Source organism: Odocoileus virginianus, chromosome 25 (assembly GCF_023699985.2).
Source record: "Odocoileus virginianus isolate 20LAN1187 ecotype Illinois chromosome 25, Ovbor_1.2, whole genome shotgun sequence".
NCBI lineage: Eukaryota > Metazoa > Chordata > Mammalia > Artiodactyla > Cervidae > Odocoileus > Odocoileus virginianus.
The window spans coordinates 17,914,769-17,942,455 of record NC_069698.1 but is presented as its reverse complement, the minus strand read 5'-3'; the positions used below and the strand labels follow the sequence as shown (position 1 = coordinate 17,942,455).

General features: G+C 37.0%; 1 protein-coding gene across 2 annotated transcripts in view; it reads left to right on the top strand.

The window, feature by feature from the left end:
- The window catches only part of EPHA3 (EPH receptor A3), a 392,317-nt gene that overhangs the window by 243,500 nt on the left and 121,130 nt on the right, over positions 1-27,687 (top strand). For both annotated transcript variants that reach the window (XM_070455042.1, XM_070455041.1), the window contains exons 4-5: positions 9,563-9,718; positions 10,407-10,742. In XM_070455042.1, the coding sequence (XP_070311143.1) occupies positions 9,563-9,718; positions 10,407-10,742 (492 nt within the window). The remainder of the gene's footprint in view (positions 1-9,562; positions 9,719-10,406; positions 10,743-27,687) is intronic.

The window sequence follows — 27,687 nt, the reverse complement described above, 5'->3', positions numbered from 1 at the left end:
ATAAAGTCTGCCACTGTTTCCACTGTTTCCCCATCTATTTGCCATGACGTGATGGGACCAGATGCCATGATCTTAGTTTTTGGAATGTTGAGCTTTAAGCCAACTTTTTCACTCTCCTCTTTCACTTCCATCAAGAGGCTTTTTAGTTCCTCTTCACGTTCTGCCATGAGGGTGGTGTCATCTGCATATCTGAGGTTATTGATATTTCTCCCAGCAATCTTGATTCTAGCTTGTGCTTCTTCCAGCCCAGCATTTCTCAAGATGTACTCTGCATATATAAGTTAAATAAGCAGGGTGACAATATACAGCCTTGACGTACTCCTTTTCCTATTTGGAACCAGTCTGTTGTTCCATGTCCAGTTCTAACTGTTGCTTCCTGACCTGCATACAGGTTTCTCAAGAGGCAAGTTAGGTGGTCTGGTATTCCCATCTCTTGAAGAATTTTCCACAGTTTGTGGTGATCCATACAGTCAAAGGCTTTGACACAGTCATTAAAGCAGAAATAGATGTTTTTCTAGAACTCTCTTGATTTTCAATAATCCAACAGATGTGGCAATTTGACCTCTGGTTCCTCTGCCTTTTCTAAATCCAGCTTGAACATCTGGAAGTTCACGGTGCACATGCTGTTGAAGGCTGGCTTGGAGAATTTTGAGCATTACTTTACTAGCATGTGAAATGAGTTAGATTAGTCAGAAGGTTCTTGTTCAGAAGGAGAAACATGTCCTGCAGCAAAATACATTGTTGTTATATAATCATTAGTACAGAGCTTAAACAAGAGTCCAAAATGCAGTACTTGGATGCAATCTCAAAAACGACAGAATGATCTTTGTTCATTTCCAAGGAAAACCATTCAATATTACAGTAATGGAAGTCTATGCCCTAATCAGTAATGCTGAAGAAGCTGAAGTTGAATGGTTCTATGAAGACCTACAAGACCTTCTAGAACTAACACCCCAAAAGATGTCCTTTTCATCATCGGGGACTGGAATGCAAAAGTAGGAAGTCAAGAAATACCTGGAGTAACAGGCAAATTTGACCTTGGACTACAGAATGAAGCAGGGCAAAGGCTAATAGAGTTTTGCCAAGGAACACACTAGTCATAGCAAACACCCTCTTCCAACAACACAAGAGAAGACTCTATACATGAACATCACCAGATGGTCAATACCAAAATCAGGTTGATTATATTATTTGCAGCCAAAGATGGAGAAGCTCTATACAGTCAGCAAATACAAGACAAGGAGCTGGCTACAGCTCAGTCATGAACTGAGCCAAATTCAGACTTAAAGTGAAGAAAGTAGGGGAAACCACTAGACCATTCAGGTATGACCTAAGTCAAATTCCTTATAACTGTACAGTTGAAGTGACAAATAGATTCAAAAGATTAGATCTGATAGAGTGCCTGAAGAACTATGGATGGAGATTCATGACATTGTTCAAGAAGCAGTGTTCAAGACCATCCTCAAGAAAAAGATGCAAAAAAGCAAAACAATTGTCTGAGGAGGCCTAACAAACAGCTGAGAAAAGAAGAGAAGCTAAAAAGGCAAAGGAGAAAAGGAAAGATATTCCTATTTGAGTGCAAAGTTCCAAAGAAAAGCAAGGAGAGAGAAGAAAGCCTTCCTCAGTGATCAGTGCAAAGAAATAGAGGAAAACAATAGAATGGGAAAGACTAGAGATCTCTTCAAGAAAATCAGAGATACCAAGGGAAATTTTCATGCAAAGATGGGCACAATAAAGGACAGAAACAGTATGGACCTAACAGAAGCAGAAGATATTAAGAAGAGGTGGTAAGAATACACAGAAGAATTGTACAAAAAAGATCTTAATGACCCAGATAACCACGATGGTGTGATCACTCACCTAGAGCCAGATACCCTGCAGTCTGAGGTCAAATGGGCCATAGAAAGCATCCCTATGAACAAAGCTAGAGGAGGTGATGGAATTTCAGTTGACCTATTTCAAATCCTAAAAGATGATGCTGTGAACATGCTGCACTCAATATGCCAGCAAATTTGGAAAACTCAGCAGTGGCCACAGGGCTGGAAAAGAAAACTAAGATCATGGCATCCAATCCCATCACTTCATGACAAATAGATGGGGAAACAATGGATACAGTGACAGACTTTATTTTGGGGGGTTCCCAAATCAATGCAGATGAAATTAAAAGACACTTACTCCTTGGAGGAAAAGCTGTGGCCAACCTAGACAGCATATTATAAAGCAGAGACATTATTTTGCCAACAAAGGTCCATCTAGTCAAACCTAGTTTTTCCACTAGTCATGTATGGATGTGAGAGTTGGACTATAAAGAAAGCAGAGCTCCAAAGAATTGATGCTTTTGAACTGTGGTGTTGTAGTAGACTCTTGAGAGTCTCTTGGACTGCATGGAAATCCAACCAGTCCATCCTAAAGGAAATCAGTCCTGAATATTCACTGGAAGTATTGTTGCTGAAGCTGAAACTCCAATACTTTGGCCATCTTATGCAAAGAAGTGACTCATTGGAAAAGACTCTCATGCTGGGAAAGATTGAAGGCACCTGAAGGGGACAACAGAATGAGATGGTTGGATGGCATCTCCGATTCAATGGACATGAGTTTTAGTAAGCTCCACGAGTTGGTGATGGACAGGGAAGCCTGGCGTGCTGCAGTCCATGAGGTCACACAGAGTTTGACACAACTGAGCAACTGAACTGAACAGAGCTTAAAGAAAAACATACCCTTGAGCAAGTTGCTTGCTTTGTTGCCTAATCATTAGTTTTGGGCTTAAAGAAAGTTAGTCTTAAAGACTGTTATAACAACTCAGAGTTTAAGAAAAAACTTCTTATGTGATGAAGACGAAGCAATGTAGAAAAAATGTTTGTTCTTTTCTCCTCCTAGAGAGCCCTAGACCCCTTTCTTCTCCTCGATGGCCCTGGACCCATTCCACCTGAGGGCCCCAGAATCCTTATTAACCTAAGAATTAACTCTTTCACTTTGTTCTTTTTGCTTTTTTTCCTACCTACGAAGTTCTAGGAATCCTATAAATTTTGGTATGTGAAGTATTAATCTTTTAAAGTGTCTTACCTGAAGAGTTTTTAGAAATAGTTAATACCCATCATTTGATAAATAAAGGAATTGAAGTCCAGAGAGGACAATTGTTTGCAAGTTAATTATTTACTTAAAAATGTATTTCACCAACAGCTAGCTGATAGGCAATACGCTAGACACTGGGCATGTAAAATGAATAGGAAATCTTGTCTACATATTGCTCAGGGTCTAACCTGGGAACAGATAACAAATTACTAAAAATGGAATTTCCAATTTATTTGAGAAGAGGAAGTGACCATCTTAACTACCTCACCAAAATTGGAGACGTCTGGTCAGTAACTTTGAGATAATACCTATTGAGAAGAAAAGACTAGATTAAAACCTACATTTCCTCTTTCCCAGTCTAGTGGTCTTACTGAAAGATTGCTGAAAAGACCCTGAAGTGTTGGGATATAAAGGCATGAAGTCAGGGAGTTTCTTAGTGAAAATAACTTTAAAATGTTGTGTTACAAAGTGTCTTAGCACTTACACTCTTTAATTCTCAAGTGAGAAGACCCATTTCTAAAACAATAGTGCCTCGTGGAATTAATAGGTCTCCTCTTTAAAGCTAGGATTGTGAATTTTATCACTGTGACTGGACACAGTAGAATGTCTAGGTCATCTTAGGAGATCAATACATGTTTGTTTTTAGAAAGTAAATAAATGAAATCCAAACATTATCTGAACAAGTCTGATTCCTGGTAAATCCATGATGATATCCAATAGGATTTGAGGATGTGCTACCTCCTATTTTTAATGATTAACTTAGTTTCATGGGTGATCCTACTTTGCTTCATCAAAGCCAAGGGTTCCTGCCCACAATTAACTAGTTCAAAAATTTCCATTACAACAAGGAGATCAAACATCTTTGGGACAGGAAAAAAAAAAGGTCAGCAGTTTGCCTCAACCTAAAAGATCTTACACTGTTTAATCACTCTTTGGTTTTTTACTACCCTGAGGCAGAAATCTATGAATAATTTTAGCCGTGTTTGACTAACAAGAACATGTACTACTGGGTTATCTGAGGGAAAATGTAAATCAGGTTTCTGTCATTTTGGCAGCAGGCTTTGAATATGTGTATTTCCACTTCAGTTAAGTGTTACTTTAGTAGCTGGCCAACACAGGGAAAACCTTAACTATATCACAGAAAAGTGAAAGTGAAGTCGCTCAGTCGTGTCCGACTCTTTGCAATCCCATGGACTGTAGACTACCAGGCTCCTCCCTCCATGGGATTCTCCAGCAAGAATACTGGAGTGGGTTGCCATTTCCTTCTCCAGGGGATCTTCCCAACCCAGAGATTGAACCTGGGTCTCCTGCATTCCATGCAGACGCTTTAACCTCTGAGCCACCAGGAAAGTGGCATATCTCAGAAGTTTTTATTTTTTTAAATTTAAAACTTAAAGTTGGATAAATCTGAATTCAAATTAATTTTTTACCATTAACTTACCATTGTTGTGTGTACTATGTTCTTCAATATTCTGTAATAAGTTGACCAAGACGTCCTTTGAATAAGAAAGGTAAATAAAACACATTAACATACCTACTTTCTTCTTTCCACTTCTTATTTCTACATGGTGGCTCAGTGGTAAAGAATCCACCTGTGATGCAAGAGACACAGGTTCTTTCCTGGGTCAGGAAGATCCCCTGGAGAAGGAAATGGCAACCCACTCCTGTATTCTTGCCTCAGAAATCCCATGGACAGAGGAGCCTAGCGAACTAGAGTCCATGGGGTTGCAAAGAATCAGACAAAACTTAGTGACTAAACCACACTATCACCACCACTTCTTACCTGGGTTTTATTTTTATGAATACTGACCTTCTCAGTTTCTAAACTAATACATAGTGGGAGAAATGTGCACATTGTTGCATTAGCAATTTTACATTCAAGGGAGAGAAAGAGATACTTTTAAATTACAATCAATGTTTTCCCTATCATAAGCAAAGATAATAAAACATAAGTATTTACCCCCTTTAGAGGTAATTTCAAATTTTTCTGTGAGGATTTAAGAATGAAGAAAGTTTAATAGAAAGATAGGTATTCAAGCACAAGTGGATTTATTATAAGGGAAGGAAAAAGTTTAAAGTAAGTATATTATATAAAGAATTTCCCATTATATATTTAAAGGTAATGGTTCTTACCAGTATAATAATTTTATTAGTGAATATAAATTTTTCAGTCATACTCTCAAATTTGCTGAACAACCTGAGTGAAGAATTTAGAGATTCTGTTTGTATCAAGAAAAGGAAAATTTACTTGTATGCATCCCACATATTGTGGGTCACCATGTTCTTAAAGTTGACAGTCAACATCTGCCCTTTCATCAAAAGTACAATTGCTTATCTGCCCATAGTAATGTTATACTTCAATTAGATAGAAAATCCTGGAGAACAAGAGAACATCAGCCTTTCTGAAATGAGGTCTTACTAGAAATATATAACAAAAGACTTGCATTTGTTTAACTAAATGTTCTGCATTAAATTTTTTAGATGACTGTTCTCCAATGTCATACCACCAGCCTAAATTGATCAGAACATAATTTGCTTTAATGAGTGATTTACATAAAATTAAAAGCAGATTTTTCTTGCTTGTTCAGACTATCATTGAATTTCTTTTATATCTTGGGCATGCTATTATTTCTGTTTGCACTTCATTTGTTTATTCTGTAAAATAACATTAATATCTATCTTGATTATTTCAATAGAACTGTTGTGTGATTCAACTGAGATGGTACATTTGAAAGTTCTTCATGAAGAGAAAAAGTATCTACATTTACATTGTTACTGTAGAACCTATCTTTGTACTCAGGATAGAGTTATCCTTCAATGAATATCTGTAAATAGATGGTTGAATCCTATCACTTATTAATTTCAGGTAGCTATCAAGTTCCAGAAGGTGCAGAATCTGTCCCTTACTGTGCCACCAAACATCCTGGATTTTCAGATGTAAAACACAGAGATTGACCATTGTGTTTTCTTAGGATCTTTTTAGTTCCATTAAGCTATGATTCTGTATAATTAATACATCTCAACTGAATTCTCTTTGTCTTTTTTTATCATTTACAAATGCTTTCTGCTGCAAGACAAAGAAAGCTTGACCACAGTGACAAAAAACAGGGTGTTCCTTTTCAGACATTATAAGAAATCTTGAGATTGGTGCTTGCTTGGTAAGCAAAAGCAGAGCATACATCTCTCTAAGTTTCTTGGCTCATATCATAGTGTCTCCTGTAACCATTATGCCCATAATCAAAGTTAGAATAATGCAGATTGAGTGGTTTCAGGGCCTCTGAATCATCTTGCTAGAAAAGAAACTGAAAGCTTTCATCAGATTTCTGTTTGTATCTCTTTAGCCATCTCTTTGACCATAACTTTGGCCATCCACCCCAATTTGAAATGAAATCTGAGTTAGGGAGTACTTGGCAGAACGCAGTTCTCAACAAAATCAGGAATCTATTAACAATCAGAAAACAGGATTGGGATACTGAGTACTTAACCAACAGTGCCCACCATGTTCCTCTACTTATGGGTTTATCTTTTCATGTTGTGATCCATTTGTGTATTTAATCATGCTTCTTATAGGCCAACTCCTACTGTCTTTTCATAATCTTTCTCAAATGGGATTTCTTCTGTGTGTTTCTTCCAACAGTTCAATCAGAATGAAATACTTACTCCAGGTGGCCTGTGTTCTGTAAATTTCTGTTGCCTGCTTTCACATAGCAAAGGCATTTTTGGAATGGACAAAATTAGGGAAATTAGTATCTTAGACTAAGAAGGAGCCTGGACAAAAGTTAATGACTAACAGACATTTATTAAACTGCATCGGCTCAGATGGTAAAGCATCTACCTGCAATGCAGGAGTCCTGGGTTTCATCCTTAGAGCGGGACTATTCCCTGGAGAAAGGAATGGCATCCCAGTCCAGTATTCTTGCCTGGAGAATTCCATGGACAGAGGAACCTGGTGGGCTACAGTCCATGGGGTCACAAAGAATCAGACAGGACTGAGCGACTAACACATCTTACCTACCCTACTTTTACTATTCTCATCTCCAAGGTTATTATTTACTCAAAATTAGATCAAGTCTGGTTATTAGCTCAAGTTATATTCTTAACTTCTAGGCTTAATAACTAGCTACTTTCAATACTACCAGAAATTCTGTGTTGTGGTGCTGTAGCTAAGAAGTGATTATATGACTGTCTTGTCCTTTAAGTATCACATACATAGCCATTTATAATATTAACAAAAAATGATTGTTTAGTGAATACCTTGATGCTAAATGTTGTAAAAACCATAAAAGACTCAAACAAAAACAAAGAGATAAATTTGCAAGCAAACAAAACAACAAAGTAGGTTGGAACACTGCAACTTAATCTTTTAGAGACTCAGCAAAGCCCTCTTGCAAATTCAGAGGCACTCAGTGATGAGCTAAATTGAAACCAGAAGTTAAATGCATAATTTGTTTAGCCTTTATATCATTTCCCCCTGAGACAATATAACAGGAGATATGAGGGGACCTTCCTAATCAGTGTTTAAGGACAATGTTCAAAGTTTAAAATCCTAATCTAAGTTCGGTTAAGGCTTCTTTTGTGGCTCAGCTGGTAAAGAATCTGCCTGCAATGTGGGAGACCTGGGTTTGATCCCTGGCTTGGGAAGATCCCCCGGAGAAGGGAAAGGCTACCCACTCCAGTGTTCTGCCCTGGAGATTTCCATGGACTGTATAGTCCATGGGATCGCAAAAGGTTGGATACAACTGAGCAACTTTCACTTCACTCACTCAAGTTTGGTTCAGTTCAGGTCAGTTCAGTCACTCAGTTGTGTCCGACTCTTTGTGACCCCATAAATCACAGCATGCCAGGCCTCCCTATTTGAGTGGCTCTCAATATAGAACCAAAAATTATTCAATTTAATGTAATATGATCCTAGAGCAGCCATTCTTAGTAGGAATTCGAAAACAATAAAACTAGATTAATGATTACTGTCATATCATTTTGTTGTTTGTTGTTTAATTGCTAAGTCATGTCTGACCCTATGGACTGTAGCCCGCCAGGCTCCTCTGTCCATGGGATTCTCCAAGCAAGAATACTGGAATAGGTTGCCATTTCCTCTCCAGGGGATCTTCTCTACCCAAGGACTATTATTTTAAGTTATTCTAATTTTTTGCCTTGTCAATGTATTTTCCTCAGCAGTGCTATATCCCAAGAAGTGTTCAGTAGGAAGATACATTATTATACAGTATGTTATCTTTCAATATGCATTTAGTGATTATAAAAGTTAAGATTTATTCATACAGGTTTTATTTAAAGGTAAATAACCTATTATTCACAATATGAAGTTGATATTAACAATTTGGAATTCAATCATAAAGATAGTCTATAGGGTCTATTCTCTAAGTGCTTTAAGCCATCAAATCTCAGTATAGCTTTTAAATTGAGTTTTACAGACTTAAGAAATTACTGGCTTCCAAAGATGATCTAGAAGAAATTAAAGCTAAAGATCCTGAGTTTCTTCTTCAAAGGAATGTCAAGGGATTTTTGTTAGGATTTTTGCTATATTTCAGTTCTCACTGTAATTACGAAAATGAACCAAACAGTACATTTTAAATTTTATATCAGATTAAATGAAAAGACTATAATGGAGACATTTAGAGATACAACTATCTCTAAAGTTGTAGAGATAGTGAATTCTAAATGGGCAGCTGAAATCAATATCTGGTAACCAGTTCATTGAACTAAAAAAAAAAAAGAAAGAAACACACATCATTCAGAGATACTACCAGGAAGAAAGATAACATGATTATTTTTAAAAGCTTTAATCTAGTAAATATTCACATGTATATTAGTTTAAATAGAAATTATACCTCCCTGTGTATTTGAGATACAAATTAGGAAATATATTAAAATCTTTATTTTAGGCCATTACCAGAGAAGTTAAGGGATGACACCGTCAAGAGAGAACAAAAATGTCATAGATCAGGAGATCCGTATATAAAGAATCTTAAAATATAGACGAAGCCTTGATTTCTTCCTTTAGTTTACAATGCGTGAGCATAAAATTGTTTACACATCAACTGATTAGAAAACAAGTGGGTGTGTAATACAGTGCTAACTACAGAGCAGAGACTGTGCACATTGCATCATGTTTAAAAAGGAAATGGCTGCATGATGACATGGCTTTGCTTTATTTTCTCCACAAATGGTCCAATGCCAAGCAAAGCTGTGAAAACATGAACTGGAAATTTCATCACACTCTAGTGCCAAAATCATCTAACTCTTGTGGGTTTTTTTTTTTCCCCCCTTAACATTTGGTGCAAGTACAAACATATACATGGAGAAACTATATTGGGCCACATTATTTGCTTCTGTGATTTCTGGGAGGGAAAAAAAAAATGGGTTGTATTCATAATAAATGCATGCCCTAGCCTCCTGAAATCTGTCTGATGTATTTTCAAGGATCCACTTTCAAATTCATCACAGAATTTTAAAAGAGTCGTTTTGTTTGTAGCTTGTCGACCAGGTTTCTACAAGGCTTCAGACGGTCATATGAAGTGTGCGAAGTGTCCACCTCACAGTTCTGCTCACGAAGACGGTTCAGTGAACTGCAGGTGTGAAAACAATTACTTCCGAGCAGACAAAGACCTCCCATCCATGGCTTGTACCCGTGAGTAGTTTTGCTGCAACCCATGCCTCCATGTTTGTTTTATTTACTTTTTTCTTCTTATTGTGTTTTGTTTTTGTTTTTCGCATTTGGCCCATTTCCTTCTGTTCTCCATGTGCAAATTAAAAGCTTTCTCTGCTTCACTCTTCATGCTTGGCTCACCAAAAACGCAACATTTATCACACAGAACGAATTCGTTTTTAAATCACTTCTTACAACAGGACCCCTAGAAAGGAAAAAAAAAAAATTCTATATCTTGTTTTAGATCTTGCATTATTTTGACAGGGTAGGGGAGGTTATAGGCATGGGATTTGCGTTTTTATTTTTCTATTCCCTCTTGTTATGTGTTGGTCATAGGTCACAGGGAAAAAGAACTAAGATTTATAAAACTAATACTAAGGTTTTCATAACTATTCACAAGGGCATTGAATTTAGTAGTAGATTCCTTCCTTGGACTTTGTGAATGCATCTTCAACCTGGAGTCCAAACTCCCCCGTTCATAGGTTGGGGAGGACAGTCCTCTGGAATCCATGTGTCTATAATCTCCCAGATCCTCTAAGGACGAATTAAAAGTATAAAATAAAAGACAAGATGGTTATTTACCTCTTTCAGTTCCATTGTAAATTATCTATTTCCCTTGTAGTAGAAAACCAACGTGAGGCTCATTAATCTTTGTTGAACTACTTTGCAGGACCTCCATCTGCACCAAGAAATGTGATATCTAATATAAACGAGACCTCGGTTATCCTGGACTGGAGTTGGCCCCTGGACACAGGAGGCCGGAAAGATGTTACCTTCAACATCATATGTAAAAAATGTGGGTGGAATGTAAAACAGTGTGAGCCATGCAGTCCAAATGTCCGCTTCCTCCCTCGACAGTTTGGACTCACCAACACCACGGTGACAGTGACCGACCTCCTGGCACACACTAACTACACCTTTGAGATCGATGCCGTTAACGGGGTGTCAGAGCTGAGCTCACCACCAAGGCAGTTTGCTGCAGTCAGCATCACGACTAACCAGGCTGGTGAGTACATGCTGGGCGCGTCCTCTCCTGCCGTCTCAGAGCCAAGTAACAGTTTCAACAGAAAAGAGTGGAAGAAAGGACAGGCGGAAAAAGATGTGAAAAGGATATTCTATCACTTTTGGACAGTTATGGTACATTAACTAGCTCAATTTCATTCTTCAGAGTGAAAATAAATCATATTTGTTACATGATTTTAAACTAGTTTAATCCACTGCTTAACAATTTGAAAGCTTTTTAAATATTTGGAGCTCTGGAGATAGTACTTGTGGGGCTCCTTGCAACATTTCCATATTTTCAAGAATTAAACAGAACATTGGCTCAAGCTTGGAAGAGCATATACAAGATATTTAAAGCTATAAATATTTTTAACTTAGTTGTAATTTTATCAGATCTGTGTATAGTTGATCAGTTATTTTATGCTCCCCAGAAGCTCTGAGTAGTATAGATCAGACAGTTAAAACTCTCTGATTAATTAAAAGGAAGAAAACAAATCCATTTTATTTAATAGGCACAATTTGTATCTTAAAATTAAAAATGTGGAATTTGAGGAGAAACTGTTAAAAAGAGATCTTGCTGGAAAACAGTTTTAATCACTGATATAAAAAATTTCCAGGTATACATTTTTTGGTGATTTCACTAACTGTATTTTCCTTTGACAATCTTTTCCTAATCAAAAAGAATAGCTATACTGCCCGATCATAAGCAAAGGGCTTTTAATGTAGAATAGAAAAATTGAGCACACAAATGTCTCACTTTTTCCTTATATCCACAACATTTCTCTTTTCTTTACAGTTAGTAAATCCTGTAAATTTACTCTTTAATTAAATCTTCGATCACTCTTTAAATCTTTGATCACTCTTTAAATCTTCTTTTTGTGATTTTATTTATTATGGTTTTTTTAACAGTATGGTGTCCCGAATTGTTGATGGGGTTTTAGTTGTGATTCTCTCAAATACATAGAAGAGTTACACTTTGTAGATATACAGAGATTCACCAGTGATATCCCTTTAAAACAAGGCAATTGTTTATCAACGGTGATAACTAGGAAGAATGAACAAAATGAAATCAACAATGCTCGCACAAAATTAAGCTGATAGATATTTATTGTGCATAACTGTTGCCATAAGATAGCATAATTAGAGATACATTTCAAGCAATTCAATTCAGAGATATTATTGTATAATTTGTATGCAAGCAAAGAAACATTGGAGCCAAAATGGGGGGAAAGGAAGAAAAAGGGTGGCACTCTGAGGATGCTTCAACCAGAACTACAGACCCTCATGTCTGCTCCCAGGGGCACTCTCCCTGAGCTGGAAGTTAGGGTTGAATGTAAACTCAGCTTCTTTTCTGCATTTGGCTTAAATTATGGAAGTCCCCCAGCTCTCAAGCAAGATTTGTTCTTTGCTTTGAAGATATGAATACTGAATGTCAGAAGGAATGAGAAAAGAAAGATGACTACATTTTATCAGCTAGAAGAGGTCTTAAAGCAGCCAAATAACTAGCCGGGGAACTCGTCACTTTCTTTCACTTGTCTGACTCAGGGAATTTAGCTAAACTACCAAAGTACAAAAGTAGTATATCATCAGGATTAATAGCCAGCAAGTATGCACAAGTATGACTTTGCTGGTGGGTAAAATTGTGTACTTATGTCCACACTGGTTAGAAGCAGGGACAGTTACTTCTGTAGGTGAGCATAGAAATGCATCTGTACTTGTTAATTCCTCAAGTACCTTGAGAGAGCCCCTAAACCCAATATATCAGGGCCCCCATTTTCTTATCCCATAATCTAGCAATCAAGGGATAAATCTTAGAGGCATTTCTATATCAGTACCTCAGGTCCCCCTTCCTCTCCCTTAATCCAGCAACCAGAATGATAAATCCCGGCAGCAGAGAGGCCTCCAGATCCCTGTGCTGAAACTCTTCCAACTTGAAGGCTCCGTGTCCCTGCCATGCCAGTAGACAGGTGTTTTGAATATAACCCCTGGCAGAGTCCATGTTTAAATGTGTCTCTTTCTGCTTCTAAACCCCTCTTTTGTTCCCACATTTTTTCTAATCTCCTATATTGATGAAATTCTTATAATATTACATTGTCTTATGGTGATAAATAAAGTTTATTTGTGGAAAAGACATGACTTTTTAATCAAGTGCACTTAATCATTATTTTAATCTTCCTTACTGAATTTGTAATCTCTCCCACTAGAAGGTAGATCTCAGATCAAGCAACATACGCTTTTGTTTTGCTTCAGTTAGTGATATTTAAACTTTGTAACTAATAATATTTAAAGACTTGTAACTTAGGTTTATTTAACTGTCCTCCATGAGAGAAAAAATAGATGAGTAATGTTGTTGCTATGTATCACATGATTACAGCTTCTCATATTCAATGAATGCAGGAATTTTAAGAAATTATAATTATGTGGCAAATGGCTTTCCTGAATCCCATATTTTACTCTGATTTACTACCTTGTTTAAAATAGGAGCATCAATCTGTGTTATAATTATCTCCCAAGTCAAACAGAAATGTATAAAAACAAGCAAGCGCTGCCTGCTTCCTATCTTATCATTGACCTCTGGCTTTCTGACAATGCATTTATCAGGAAACTAATAGTTCCAGATATTTACAGTGAATGAATCTACGTAAAGTGGCAACCAAAAGCAGGCCAAGACTTTAAAAAATAAATGGGGTTGATACTTTGGCCCTCCCAGTTACAAATCACTGGGTAAGACAAAGATTCAACAGGAATGAAATCAGTTACTTTTCCTAACCCTACTCTCATTTTTCAGAAAAATCACAAATATGTCTACAACATGTACCATGAGGCATTGTATATATTTATTTCTGATAGTCTGTGTCATTTTTGTGCTTGGGTAAGAAGAGGTCTTTGTTCCATCGTTAAATCCCTACGGGGAGATATATAAGCAAGATTAGAAGCAATGCCAGTTCTCCAGAGTGTTTCATTGTTTTGCTTTATTTTTGCTCTTGTGAAGGTTAATGGACTTGTAGCCCTGAGAAATGAGCTCCCTAACTCTAGAAAGATATGGCTATGACAGCTATGATGCCTGGTGTTTAAATTCCTCCTATCCTCTCTATCTCTGACATGGCTATAAAGGGGAAACGTGAATGTGTCCCTTTTAATTTAGTTTGTGAGATTGAATTTGTTGATTTTTCTCTTGATTACATTGTAAATGCCATGTGATACCCACACGATAAGGCACCTTCTAAATTGTAGAGGATTATGTTGTAAATTGGACATGAGTTCCCAGCTCTTAATACTTTCACAAAGTATGTCAGTGAGATAAAAAGCATGGTCTCTACATAAAGATTATACCTGTGAATCCATCACTCAAACATGCACAGAAAGAACTGCAGATTACAGAACAAAAATCTGTAAAGTTATACCTTGGGGTAAATTGCTACTACTTTTTACTTCTTTGAATGAGTGTATTTACCTTTCAGTTCTGGAAAAGTCATTCCACTAGTGGAATATTTGTCTGTTTATTCTCAACTTGCATCATAGAACCTGCCCTTTGCCCACTATCCTATAGCATGTAACAATCTCAGACAAGAAGAGGGGACACTAAAGACAATATACTGGCTTTCAAGTTTTGAGATCCACCTTACCCCCATTTTGTAAACACTGAGATCCAAGAAGCTTTTTCAATTTTTTAATCAAGCTATCAAACTTCTACTTAAGGCTTCCAAATCCAACTCCAGTTTCAACTTCATTCTCATGTTCTTTCTGTCATTCTATAATTCATGCCATATAGCTACAAAAAGAAATGCTGTCTTTGAGAGAGGGGGGGGACTTTCCTAGGAATATCTGCCATAACCTATGCCACCTACAGTAAACTTAGTCTTTGCTTCTCAGTCATTTATCACAGAGTTTCTTAGGGGTATTCTGCAACAGAACTTATTTATCATCTCCATTCTTCCCCAAATTTAATCTTATCCCTTACTCCCTCATTCTACACAGATGATTTTTCCCTCTGAGATATTGTGATTTATAGCAAGAAATATATATTTGGTCTTGGTCCCAATTTATGGCACAGAACTCCTAAAACTCTTGGAATTTCCTAAGTGATAAGAGCAATAAAGGGTACTTTGTTATACTTTAAAAACCCCTTTCAGTCATAGTTGAGTTTACCTTAATAAGGTGAAATTTGGAAGTTCACTTTGGAAAGCCCCTAAGGGTGGTGGCTATTTGCCAGGGGAACTGACCATGTGATTAGAGAGTTGGAACTTTTAGCCACTCCACTCCTCAACTTTGCCCTCTGAGTAGGGTGGAGGGGCTTATTGTTGTTCAGATGCTAGGTCATGTCCAGCTCTTTGGACTGTTGCACCCCATGAACTGTAACATTCCAGGCTCCTCTATCCTCTACCATCTCCTGGAGTTTGTTCAAATTCATGTCCATTGAGTTGGTGATGCTACCTGACCATCTCATCCTCTGCCTCCCCCTTCTCCTTTTGCCTTCAGTCTTTCCCAGGAGCAAGATCTTTTCCAATAAGTTGGCTCTTCGCATCAGCTGGCCAAAGTATTGGAGCTTCAGCTTCAGCATCAGTCCTTCCAAGGAGTATTCAGGGTTGATTTCCTTTAGGATTGACTGGTTTTATCTCTGTTACAGTACAAGGGAGGGCCAGAGATAGAGTTTAGTCATCACTGGTCAATGAGGTAATCAATCATGCCTATGTAATGAAGCCTCCTTAAAAACTCAAAGGACATGGTTCAGAGAATTTCTGGGTAGATATGTTGTTAGGTAACATGTCTGGAGAAAATTTTGAAATTATCTGCCCAGTACCTTGCCCTGTTCATCTCTTCATCTGGCGGTCCCCAAATTGCATTCCTTTTTGTAATAAAGTGTAAATCTAGGAGGTAAAATGTTTTCCTAAGTTCTGTGAGCTGCTCTAGTAAATTAATTGAACATTAATAGTGGGTCATGGAAACCTCTGATTTATACCTAGTGGGCCAAAAGCACAATAAAATCTAGACTTGAGATTAGTATCTGAAAGGGAGTTTGGGGAGATCTTGTAGGACTAAAGCCCTTAACCTGTGAAGCAAACTCTGGGTATTTAGTGTCAGAATTGAAATTAAATCATAGGACACCCAACTGGTGTTGCAAGATTGCTTGGTGTAGAGAAAATCCCCACACATTCGGTGACCACAAGTGGAAGAGATACACAGGAGTGTGTTTTTCTGCTTACACCGCCTGACTTACTAAGACCAAAAAGTTTAAGAGGGAAAATAAAATACTCTCTCACTGGCTTTTCTAATTCTTATCCGTCTTGTTGGTACCCACCAACTCCCATTGACTCCTGATTCTAAAGAGTGTGCCCTCAAGCAAATCACTTCCCCTGCTAACATTGTAGACAAACACTCTTCTGGCTCTTTGTCTTTGCCTTTTATGTTGCACAAGTTTGTTTTTTTTTTTTCATCTTAGAGGAAGATACCAATAATTCCATAAGCATCTGCAATAACAATACACACACACTCAAACACACACATACACACACGGGTGCACATTCCAAATGGTTTTACTCTCCGTGATTTTATCCTGTTTTCTCCTATTTTTCAAACTAAGTTTAGACATTTTTGTAAAGTAATCCTTTCTTCTGTCTTGTTCTCTTGTTCAGAGTCCAGTCTGGTTTTTTGTCCTCACTCTACAAAAGTGCCCTCCTGAGAACCAGTTATAATTTCCTACTTGCATCTTTCTGTTAAAGTGAATGCAATTGTTAGGAAAAGTGTGGATTTCATAAAGGCCTGGACCTTGTCTTAGGAGTTCCTGGTGGCTCAGCTGGTAAAGAATGTGATTGCCAGTGCAGAATACGCAAGAGACGTGGTTCCAATCCCTAGGTCAGGAAGATCCCCTGGAGAAGGAAATGGCAACCCACTCCAGGGTTCTTGCCTGGGAAATCCCATGGAGAGCAGAGCCTGGCTGGCTACAGTCCATGCGGTCGCAAAGTGTCGGACACGATGGACCACACGTGCCTTGGACTTGCCTTATGTTCACATTTGTGATTCTCAGACTTCAGACAGGGCCTTCTATCACCCTGTATTCACTCAAATGCTTTATTGTTGAATGAGTGATTGATTACTGGAAATGTCCACCATCCAACAATGAAAACATTGATTCTCAAACCACTCTCTCGCCTTAGTTTTTTTTTTTCCTCTATTACTGGGACTGCCATTTTCCTCAGTTTACCACTTTCTAACACTTTTTCAAGGGTCATCTTTGGTTCATCTTCTACATTTAACATTTATGAAGTACTTCCATGCTACTGATTTTTCCTTTGAATTGTTTTGGATATTCATACTTTTCTCCACACTTAGTGTAAGATTTTAAGGTTCTTTGTCATAATCTTTATAAATAAACAATGCCATGAAATATAATAGTCCTCCTTTAATCATTTTGAGATTCCAAAATAAAAGGAAATTTGACTTAACTGTGTTAATTAAAAGCAGAATATCATGTTGCTCAGCAGCCTCTTTCCACTGAGCAATTTGTAAAAAGGGTTAATGGATCAACAAGTATATTTCAATGCAGAAGATACTATATAATGAAATGAGTAAGAAGTGGTGATTAAAGGATTTTAGAAAAACTTTGTAGAAAACAGTTTAGATGTACTTTGAAAAATAGAAAAAATAAAGGACATGCATATATAGGAATTGAGTTTCCTGGGTATTAGGAAGTCTAGACTGAGAAGAGAAGATGGATCTTGTTAAAGGATAAAAGGATATCAGGTTGGATATGCAAGGAAGGCCCAGCAACTGGTATGTAGGTAATGGGATAGTGAATGGAAATATATTATGAGTGAAGAGTAACCTCATTCAATATGTTTTAAGAAGCTTAATTTTAAAAAGAGCAGGAAACATTGTCAATAAATATAATTCTTCACATGTGAATGCCTAAATTATAGTGAAAGAATTACATCATTGGATTTAAATGAGTATTTGTATTATCTGCAATTATAATTCTGAAATATAAAGTAGCATTTAAAAATTTCTTGCCCTACATTCCACCAAAAAAAAAAGTTTTAGGAATCTTTGATCTTTTCCTATTAGATTCTTGATTGCCAGATTGTTGACATTAAAGTAGCATAAGTCTTAAAATTTTTTTTGCCTGCAGTCCTACAATTGACTAAATACTTATCATGAGGCTGAGGTAAATGCCATTGTATTTCACTCAGTTTACAATAGTTGAAAAAGCTGTCCCCCCATTCTCTGGGTCCTGGTATCACTCCAGTATTTTCTTTTTCAACATATCCCTCAACTTTGAATTTTTTGTTCCAGGCATGCATTTTTTAAATGTTTTTTCTAGTCCCATTTAAGTTTATTATTTTCCTCTATGAAGATTATCTTGACTCCTGTACTTCCCTGGAGTAAATGGACTTGTCTCTCCTCTTCCAATTTATCCTACTGGAGTTCTATATATGAGTACATACATATGCACACACACACACGACTGGTAAACAATATTATTTAAAAAACAGAAGGCTTGACTTAATTTTATTTAGATTTCCTGTTGAAGCTCCATTACTTTATGCAAAGAAGGGTAGCATCTAAGAAACTTCCTGATATAAGGAAAACATTCTTAGCTTTGGCTCTAAATAGGATAGCCTCTAACATCCACTTAATGTGCTTGGTCACTCAGTTCAGTTCAGTCGCTCAGGCATGTCTGAATCTTTGCAACCCCATGGACTGCAACACACCAGGCCTCCCTTGTCCATCACCAACTCCCGGAGCTTACTCAAACTCATGTCCATTGAGTCAGTGATGCTATCCAACCATCTTATCCCCTTCACCTCCTGCCTTCAATCTTTCCCAGAATCAGGGTCTTTTCCAATGGATCAGTTCTTCGCATCAGGCAGCCAGAGTATTGGAGTTTCAGCTTCAACATCAGTCCTTCCAATAAAAATTCAGGACTGAATGCCTTTATAATGGACTGGTTGGGTCTCCTGCAGTCCCGGGGACTCTCAAGAGTCTTCTCCAAAACCACAGTTCAAAAGCATCAATTCTTTGGTGCTCAGATTTCTTTATAGTCCAAACTCTCATATCCATACATGACTACTAGAAAAACCATAGCTTTGGCTGGATGGACATTTGCTGGCAAAGTAACATCTCTGCTTTTTAATATGCTGTCTAGGTTGGTCATAACTTTTCTCCCAAGAGCAAGTGTCTTTTAATTTCATGGTTGCAGTCACCATCTGCAGTGATTTTGAAGCCCCAAAATATAAAGCCTGTCCCAGTTTCCACTGTTTCCCCATCTATTTGCCATGAAGTGATAGGATCAGATACCATGATCTTAGTTTTCTGAATGTTGAGTTTTAAGCCAACTTTTTCACTCTTGTCTTTCACTTTCATCAAGAGGCTCTTTAGTTCTTCTTTGCTTTCTGCCATAAGTGTGGTGTTATCTGCATATCTGAGATCCTCAGTCAGGTCCAGCTGCTTGCAATGCCAGAGCCTGTAGCCTGTCAGAATCCTTTGTCCATGGGGATTCTCCAGACAAGAATACTAGAGTGGAATTCCATTGCCTTCTCTAGGGGATCTTCCCAACCCATCGATCAAACCCAGGTCTCCTGCATTGCAGGTGGATTCTTTACTGAGCCACCAAGGAAGCCTACTTAATTTAATAATCAAAGGCAAATCTCTTTTCTTCCAGTTAAAAATTACTATCCATCATATAAAGGGGCTGAACTGGGAATCCACTCATAAATTTTCTGTTTTACTTTTTGTGATTCTAGGACTATAGTTTAGAACTTTGTTACTGGTACAATTTAAATCAGCCAATACATTTTTTGACCCTCAAGCACACATATTAGCTCACTTCCTCTAAAGGTCTTTAAAGCTTACTAGCCTATATGTTTGTTACCTGCTATTTCACAGAACAAGGTAACAGCATCTATGAATAGGAGCAATAGTTTAATATATCTTGAATAAATAATGCACATTTCAGAAATGAGCACTTTGGCTACATTTAGAAGCTAGTCAAATTTTTATTTGTTAATAAAGCAGATATTTTAAAATCTTCTTTATTCTGGAGTTTACTTCCTCTGTCCACGTTGTTGTTCTATTGGGATTTAGAAGAAGCATTTATAGATATGACAGAGGAATATCTTGTGTCAAAGACAGCCAAGCAGGCTTTAGAAGTGCTGAAGCAGCAAACATTTCAAAATAAGAGTGGAAAAAGTTTACAGCTTGGATCTGCTGTTAAAGTATGGACACGTATTGATATAGCCTCTATAAAAATGTATGCTGCTATGTATTTATGTACCCTGCAAGTAGACATCAGACCATCTACATGCCTTCTGACTGAGCATGAAGGAAGGTGTTTTATAGCATCAGTATAGTAAATTAGAAAGTCAAAATATACTGAAAATCAGCTACAAAATAGAGAAAATAAGATTCCAGTAACAAACTCTGATGAATCCCCTTCTTGTTGTTTCATGTGTGTGATTAATAAACCCTAAGAACTGAAGCCTTACCTTTTATTTCTCACAACAAACAAGTGAGGTCTGAATGTAGCCCAAAGATAGCAAGTGAATATATACATTGTAATTTCCATTGTGCATTTTGCTTGTGTGGTAACTTAGCTTCTCTTTCTGATTTGAAATCAAAGCAGAGACCTGTGCATCTGGGACTATCATTCTGCAGTGATGTGTCCTAGTGTGCCTGAAGCCTTCCACATCATTTAACACATTAATGATGCCTTTCAGCCATCACACCCTGGTACAGAGGCATATTACATATCTGCAGCATGAGCAATAAGCTGAACAAAAGCACAGCCGTATATTGTCCTGACAGTTATTCAGAACCTTTATGTGAACTTAAAGTCACAATTGTATGGAAAACAAGCAAGTGGAGACAGTTTGGGGGCTTCCAGGATCTATATTGAAATCACATCCCATTTTCATTTCTGATCTTTAATACAATTACAGTGAATGAAGCAGACTTGTGTCTAGAGAATTATGGTTACTCTTTTCCTGCTGACTTCTAAAAAGTGCTTATAAGAACAGAAATAACGACAACCAGCTAGAGGAGAGAACATGCTGTTATCTAAAGCATTAGCGTTAACAAAGTATGGTACAAGAACTATACACAATCTCTTGAAATAACCTATAATAGAAAAAGAATGTGAAAAAGAATGCATACACACAGAGACATAGATATACGTTATATATAGATATACGTTTTATATATATATATGTGTGTATATATATATATATATATATACCTCTCTGTCCGTCACCAACTCCCAGAGTTTGCTCAAGTTCATGTCCATTGAGTCGGTGATGCCAACCAACCATCTCATCCTCTGTCATCCCCTTCTCTTCCTGCCTTAAGTCTTTCCCAGAATCAGGGTATTTTCCAATGAGTCAGTTCTTCACATCAGGTGGCCAAAGTATTGGAGTTTCAGCTTTAGCATCAGTCCTTCCAATGAATATTCAGGACTTATTTCCTTTAGGATGGACTGGTTGGATCTCCTTGCCAACCAATGGACTCAAGAGTCTTCTCCAACACCACAGTTCAAAAGCATCAGTTCTTTGGCTCTCAGCTTTTTTTATAGTCCATCTCTCATACCCATACATGACAACTGGAAAAACCATAGTTTGTCTAGACCAATTTTGTTGAAAAAGTAGCATCTCTGCTTTTTAATATGCTGTCTAGGTTGGTCATAGCTTTTCTTCCGAGGAGCAAGCGTCTTTTAATTTCATTGCTTCAGTCACCATCTGCAGTGATTTTGGAACCCCCCAAAATAAAGTCTGCCACTGTTTCCACTGTTTCCCCATCTATTTGCCATGAAGTGATGGGACCAAATACCATGATCTTAGTTTTCTGAATGTTGAGTTTTAAGCCAACTTTTTCACTCTCCTCTTTCACTTTCATCAAGAGGTTCTTTAGTTCTTCTTCACTTTCTGCCATAAGGGTGGTATCATCTGCATATCTGAGGTTATTGATATTTCTCCCAGCAATCTTGATTCCAGCTGTGCTTCCTCAATCCCAGTGTTTCTCATGATTTACTCTGCATATAAGTTAAATAAGCAGGGGGACAATATACAGCCTTGACGTATTCCTTTCCCGATTTGGAAGCAGTCTGTTGTTCCATGTCCAGTTCTAACTGTAGCTTCTTGACCTGCATACAGATTTCTCAGGAGGCAGATCACGTGGTCTGCTATTACCATCTCTAAGAATTTTCCACAGATTGTTGTGATCCACACAGTCAAAGGCTTTGGCATAGTCAATAAACCAGAAATAGATGTTTTTCTGGAACTCTCTTGGTTTTTCGATGATCCAGTGGATGTTGGCAATTTGATATCTGGCTCCTCTGCCTTTTTAAATCCAGCTTGAACATCTGGAAGTTCATGGTTCATGTTCTACTGAAGCATGGCTTGGAGAATTTTGAGCATTAATTTGTTAGCGTGTGAGATGAGTGCGATTGTGTGGTAGTTTGAACATTCTTTTGCATTTCCTTTCTTTGGGATTGGAGTGAAAACTGACATTTTCCTGTCTTGTGGCCACTGCTGAGTTTTCCAAATTTGCTGGCATATGGAGTGCAGCACTTTAACAGCTTCATCTTTTAGTATTTGAAATAGCTCAATTGGAATTCCATCACTTTCTCTAGCTTTGTTCATAGTGATGCTTCCTCAGGCCCACCTGACTTGGCATTCCAGGATGTCTGGCTTTTTGTGAGTGATCACACCATTGTGATTATCTGGGCCATGAAGATCTTTCTGTATAGTTCTTCTGTGTATTCTTACCACTTCTTAATATCTTCTGCTTCTGTTAGGTCCATACGATTTCTGTCCTTTCTTGTGCTCATCTTTGCATGAAATGTTCCCTTGGTGTCTCTAATTTTCTTGAAGAGATCTCTAGTGTTTCCCATTCTGTTGTTTTCCTCTCTTTCTTTGCACTGATCACTGAGGAGGGCTTTCTTATCTCTCTTTGCTCTTCTTTGGGACTCTGCATTCAGATGGGTATGTCTTTCCTTTTCTCCTTTGCCTTTGGCTTCTCTTCTTTTCTCAGTAAGGCCTTCTCATTCAACCATTTTGCCTTTTTTCACATATAAAACTGAATCACTTTGTTGTACACATGAACCATCACAAGTCAACTATACTTCAATTAAAAAATAAAAATTGAGGGCTTCCCTGATGGCTCAGTGGTAAAGAATCTACTGATGCAGGAGATGCAAGTTCAGTCTCTGGGTTGGGAAGGTTCCCTAGAGAAGGAAATAACAACCCATTCCAGTATGCTTGCCTGGAGAATCCCTTTGACAGAGGCACCTGGTGGGTTACAGTCCATGGAGTTGCAAATGTTTGAATATGCCTTAGCAACTAAACACACAGACACACATAAATAAATAAATTGATTCAAATTATTTTAAAAAATTGCAAAAGATGAAATAACCATTTAATGCTAACTTTGTATTCACTGAATCTTTCCCAGAGCAAAAGAAAAAATACATACTTGATAGAAATCTTTCTATTGTTATTGTTCCCCCAAAATAAGAATTTCTAGTATCAAAACACAAATTATGAAGATAATAATTTATCTTTAAATATATTCTACCCCTCTAGAGTTAAGCTAAATATAGATGATCCTTCGTGAATAATTGCAATATGTGCAAATAATTGCGAAATTGAATAAATGCAAATACTTAGAAGAAAAAGATGCTCTGATGTTCAAAGCAAAAATCCTACTACCACTAGTCAAACTCTTTCTTTATAAACTCTTAATTATATTTCAGTATCTTCAAAAATACTATCTCCCTGTTAATAACTATCATGTAGCCCAGCATTCTCACTTTATAATCCTATCTGTACAGCACCGTTGTCCAAATTGGAGAAAAAAATCATCCCTTCCTCAGGAGACTATATCACCATCTGCTATAAAATTGCTGTGATAAGTATTCAAATTAAAAGAATTATTATGTATGGCATCCCCGTGTACTGAGGCCCTGAGACTCTATAATATTCATACTAAACCAAACAATGCTGAGGCCAAAAAATGGGAAACTCATATTTTCTACCTCAGTTCGCCAGTAATAATTACTGATCTAAATCCTCTTGATATGATTAACACTGCACTATAGTCTCTTACATAATTATCTTATTTAATCCTGATAACAATTTTATGACTATAAGTGGTTAAATGTCTTGCCCATAATTTTACCTCTCCAAAGTTCCTTCTCCAAAGTGTTAGGATTTTTCTTTTTCCCCTATGGCTTTGCATAACTAAGACTGAAAAAATAAATCTGTAAAGATGGTTACCATATTATTGTAATTCATGACTATCTGGAACATAGATAGTTTGATTGTTTTTCTTTGAAATCAAAATTCAGGTAATTTGAACAATCTTGATAAGAAATTAAATCTGAATTCTTATTGGAAAGTTATTTATCCAAATCTTCTTGCCAAAACCAAACAATAAAAACTCTTCTAAAGTAGCTTTGAAAGATTGCATTTACTACCAGTCAATGTTAATTTAAAATCATTTATCTTGACAGTTTGTTATCAAGAAGTAACCTCAAACTGGTTTTCATTTTCATTCCAGTTGGAAAAAAGTAATTATAACAAACATTCGGAAAGAAAAATCTGTGTCTTGTCATAGTTTTGTCCAAGAAATAGCTTTAAAGTGGAGCTCTATGTCAGGGCAGGAAGAGTTCTAGAATGTATATCAACAGAGATGAATACTCCTCTCTGCTCCCACTCTTGTTTGGGCCATGAGTAGGTCACTTTTATCACTGCTATTGTTTTATCTCCTTCCTGAAATCAACAGTTGGACTGGATAACTTCTAAGTTTCTTTCTAGTTATTCCCTATATTCTAGGGAACTACACTGATGCAAAATATATCATGTTTTCATGGGGAAAATGTCCAGTACTTGCTTACAATTGAAACAAATATGATTTCCAAAAAAATGCAGTATTTGAAAAGCAGAGTGTTGCAGGACAGTTTCAAAAATCCAGTTGTAAATCTAGGTGTTGCCACTTTATAGTGAAGTGAGTAGATTTTTTTTATTCTTAAATTTGGTTTGTTTGTGCATTCACTCCTAATTTTGCTTTAAAGTAAATTTAAGGCAGGGACTGGACTAAGTCTTTACTTCCTTTTTGACAAGGATACCTTAATACACATAAGGGTTTTTGTGAGGACTAATTAAATGAGAGGGAGTGTCATAGTTGACACCTGAAATACATTGCCTAATATAAAATCAACTCCCAGAAAAGGACTAAGGTTTAAAATATAACACACATCTTTTTCAATTTGAATTAATATAGTAGACGAATTGGTTTAAAGTCCTTATTTCTGAAATGTTCAATAATGAATCTCATCGATCTTATTTGAGATATGTCTCCAATTCTAAGCTATTTTCATAAATTCTTATTATTGCAGATAGAAGACAGATGTTTATTAAAGTCCCAATGTAAAACAGCCAGATAAAGAACTAGGTTTTGCAACAACTTATTGTTTTGTTTGTATATGTGTGCTTTTGTGTTTATATGTTTATGTGTGTATACATATCTCAAGAAGAATATAAAGTTCTAGAAAGAGTAAGTTCTGAAAAGTGTATGAGATCTGATAGATCTGAGAGAAAAAAGTCATTTTTTTATAAACCATTTGAATTTAGATAGTTTTACTCTTAACTGTGTTATTTATTAAATAAGGATTTTGTCTCCACGGAGATGTGTTAAAGACAAGAATAATTCCCTACATAAGCACTTACAGTGTTTGGTACTATAAATGATCAATACTTGGTAGTAATATCATTAATGAACTTCTGGGACAAATTAATTAATTAACTTTAGCAACAAATGTACTTTTATAGATCAAAATAACTTTTAGTTAACTCTTGGTTTTCTTTGGCAGTTCGTAATACGTTTAATTACTAAATTGCTTTTTTCAGTTCCCTAAGGATTGACTGAGCACTCGTTATGAGGCAGGCACTGTGCTGAGTGCACTGTGGATAAAATGATGATTAAGATGTGGCTACTATCTTCAAGGAGTTTAGTAGGAGATCGTAAAGGTTTTAAGAAACCAGCATGAAATTGATTAGTTTGGCCAAGAAAAGGGAGGCAAGGCCAACTGCCAAGAGACTTCAGTAAGCATCAGCAGCTCCGTGAAACCACCCAAGGACACATTTATTTTGAATTCACACATAATACCAAATTACCGGTAATAGCTTCATCTTTTTTATTACTAGAAGATGCATTTTTAAAACTCTGTGATTGTTTTTTGTTATGTGATGCCCCCTCCCAAGAAAAACAGTACCCTATCCCAAAGATTTCTACTCAAAGAAGAAAAAGAAATAAAATACTTTAAATTATATTCACATTAAATGACAGTTGTATGTGTAGTTTAATTGTATCTCATTTGAATATGCCTGGTTTGTATAAGGCTTCCCTGGTGGCCCAGATGATATAGAATCTGCCTGTAGTGCAGACCTGGGTTTGAGCCCTGAGCAAGTGAGCAAAGCACAACACACAGTGAAAGTTTAAAGTTACTACTCACTCTCTATTAAAAAGTTAAAATGAGTTTCAAAAAAAGAATCTACTAGAGGAACTACATATAAAGAAACATCCACCATTTTTCATCCAGGTCAATCTTCATATACACTGTTGGAAGATAAAGAGTCTGTCTTCCTGGAACCTACTTAAGAAAATTCAAAAATTTATATGCATTTCAGGTGTAATGCTGGTATTTATTTTTTATTTATTTTTAATGCTGGTATTTAAATAACTATTTGCTGTAAGTTTTAGTATACTGTATGAGATCTTAAGAAGCATTTTATACATATTTAAATAATAACCATTTTTATACCGTCAGTAGTTATTTCTTATTTAAATGAACTGAGGGGACTTCCCAGGTGGTGCAAGTGGTAAAGAATCCGCCTGCCAATGCAGGACACATAAGCAACATGGGTTTGATCCCTGGGTCTGGAAGATCCCTTGGAGAAGGGCCTGACAACCCACTCCAGTATTCTTCCTGCAGAATCCCATGGACAGAGGAGCCTGGTGGGCTACAGTCCATAGGGTCACAAAGGGTTGGACACAACTGAAGCGACTTAGCACATGTGGTGGGCATTAGATGTTTTGTATTTATTTGTGCATACCTTTGGGTTGCTATAAGAGCCCCAGGAAGTGTTGAATAGGCACAAAATTATGTTTATTATTTAAAGTAGCAACCAAATGTGGAGAACCAGGTTCTTGCCAAATACTGTATTGTGTATTTTATGGGCAACACTTAAGCCTTAGAGCAGCCCTGTAATTTGAGCATTATTACCCTTATTTATAGAAGAATAAAGTGTTAACAAGAATTTTGTTAACTGTTCTCACTTATCTAACTTAAGTGGCGAAAGAGAATTTGAACCCAGTTCTTTTCAGTGCTACGGAATTTCCCAATTTTCAGTAAATAACTGCATGTTCCCAGGGATTTTGTTTCAATTACACACTACTTGAATTGTCATAATTTAGCAGTATGCTCAATTGAATGAAGCCTCAGTTTTTATTTTACCTAAAATATATTTGAAAAGAGGACTTTACTTCTGTATATAGAAAGATATCATTTACTAAATACTTGTCCATATAGCACCTAAGAGTCTTTTTCAAACCACCAAGGGGAAATTCGAAACCCTTTGAGTAAAATACTGCTGCCCATCACTGCTACATGCCTGGCCATGGTGAATATGAAGTCAGCACGTCAAAGGCCTCCCATTTCAAGGTAATGACAACTCTATCCTTCCACGTTATCGGATTAAAGCTGTTGAAGTTATCTTTGACTCCTCTCAGTTACACCTTACAACTGATCCGTCAGCGTACTCTATAAACATGCCTTCACATTATGACGAGAACCAGACCACATTTTACCATATCCATCGCCACAGCGCTGGTTCCTTCATATCCTGCCTGCGTACCTGCCTGCTAAATCGCTTCAGGAGTGTCTGACTCTTCGCTGTGCT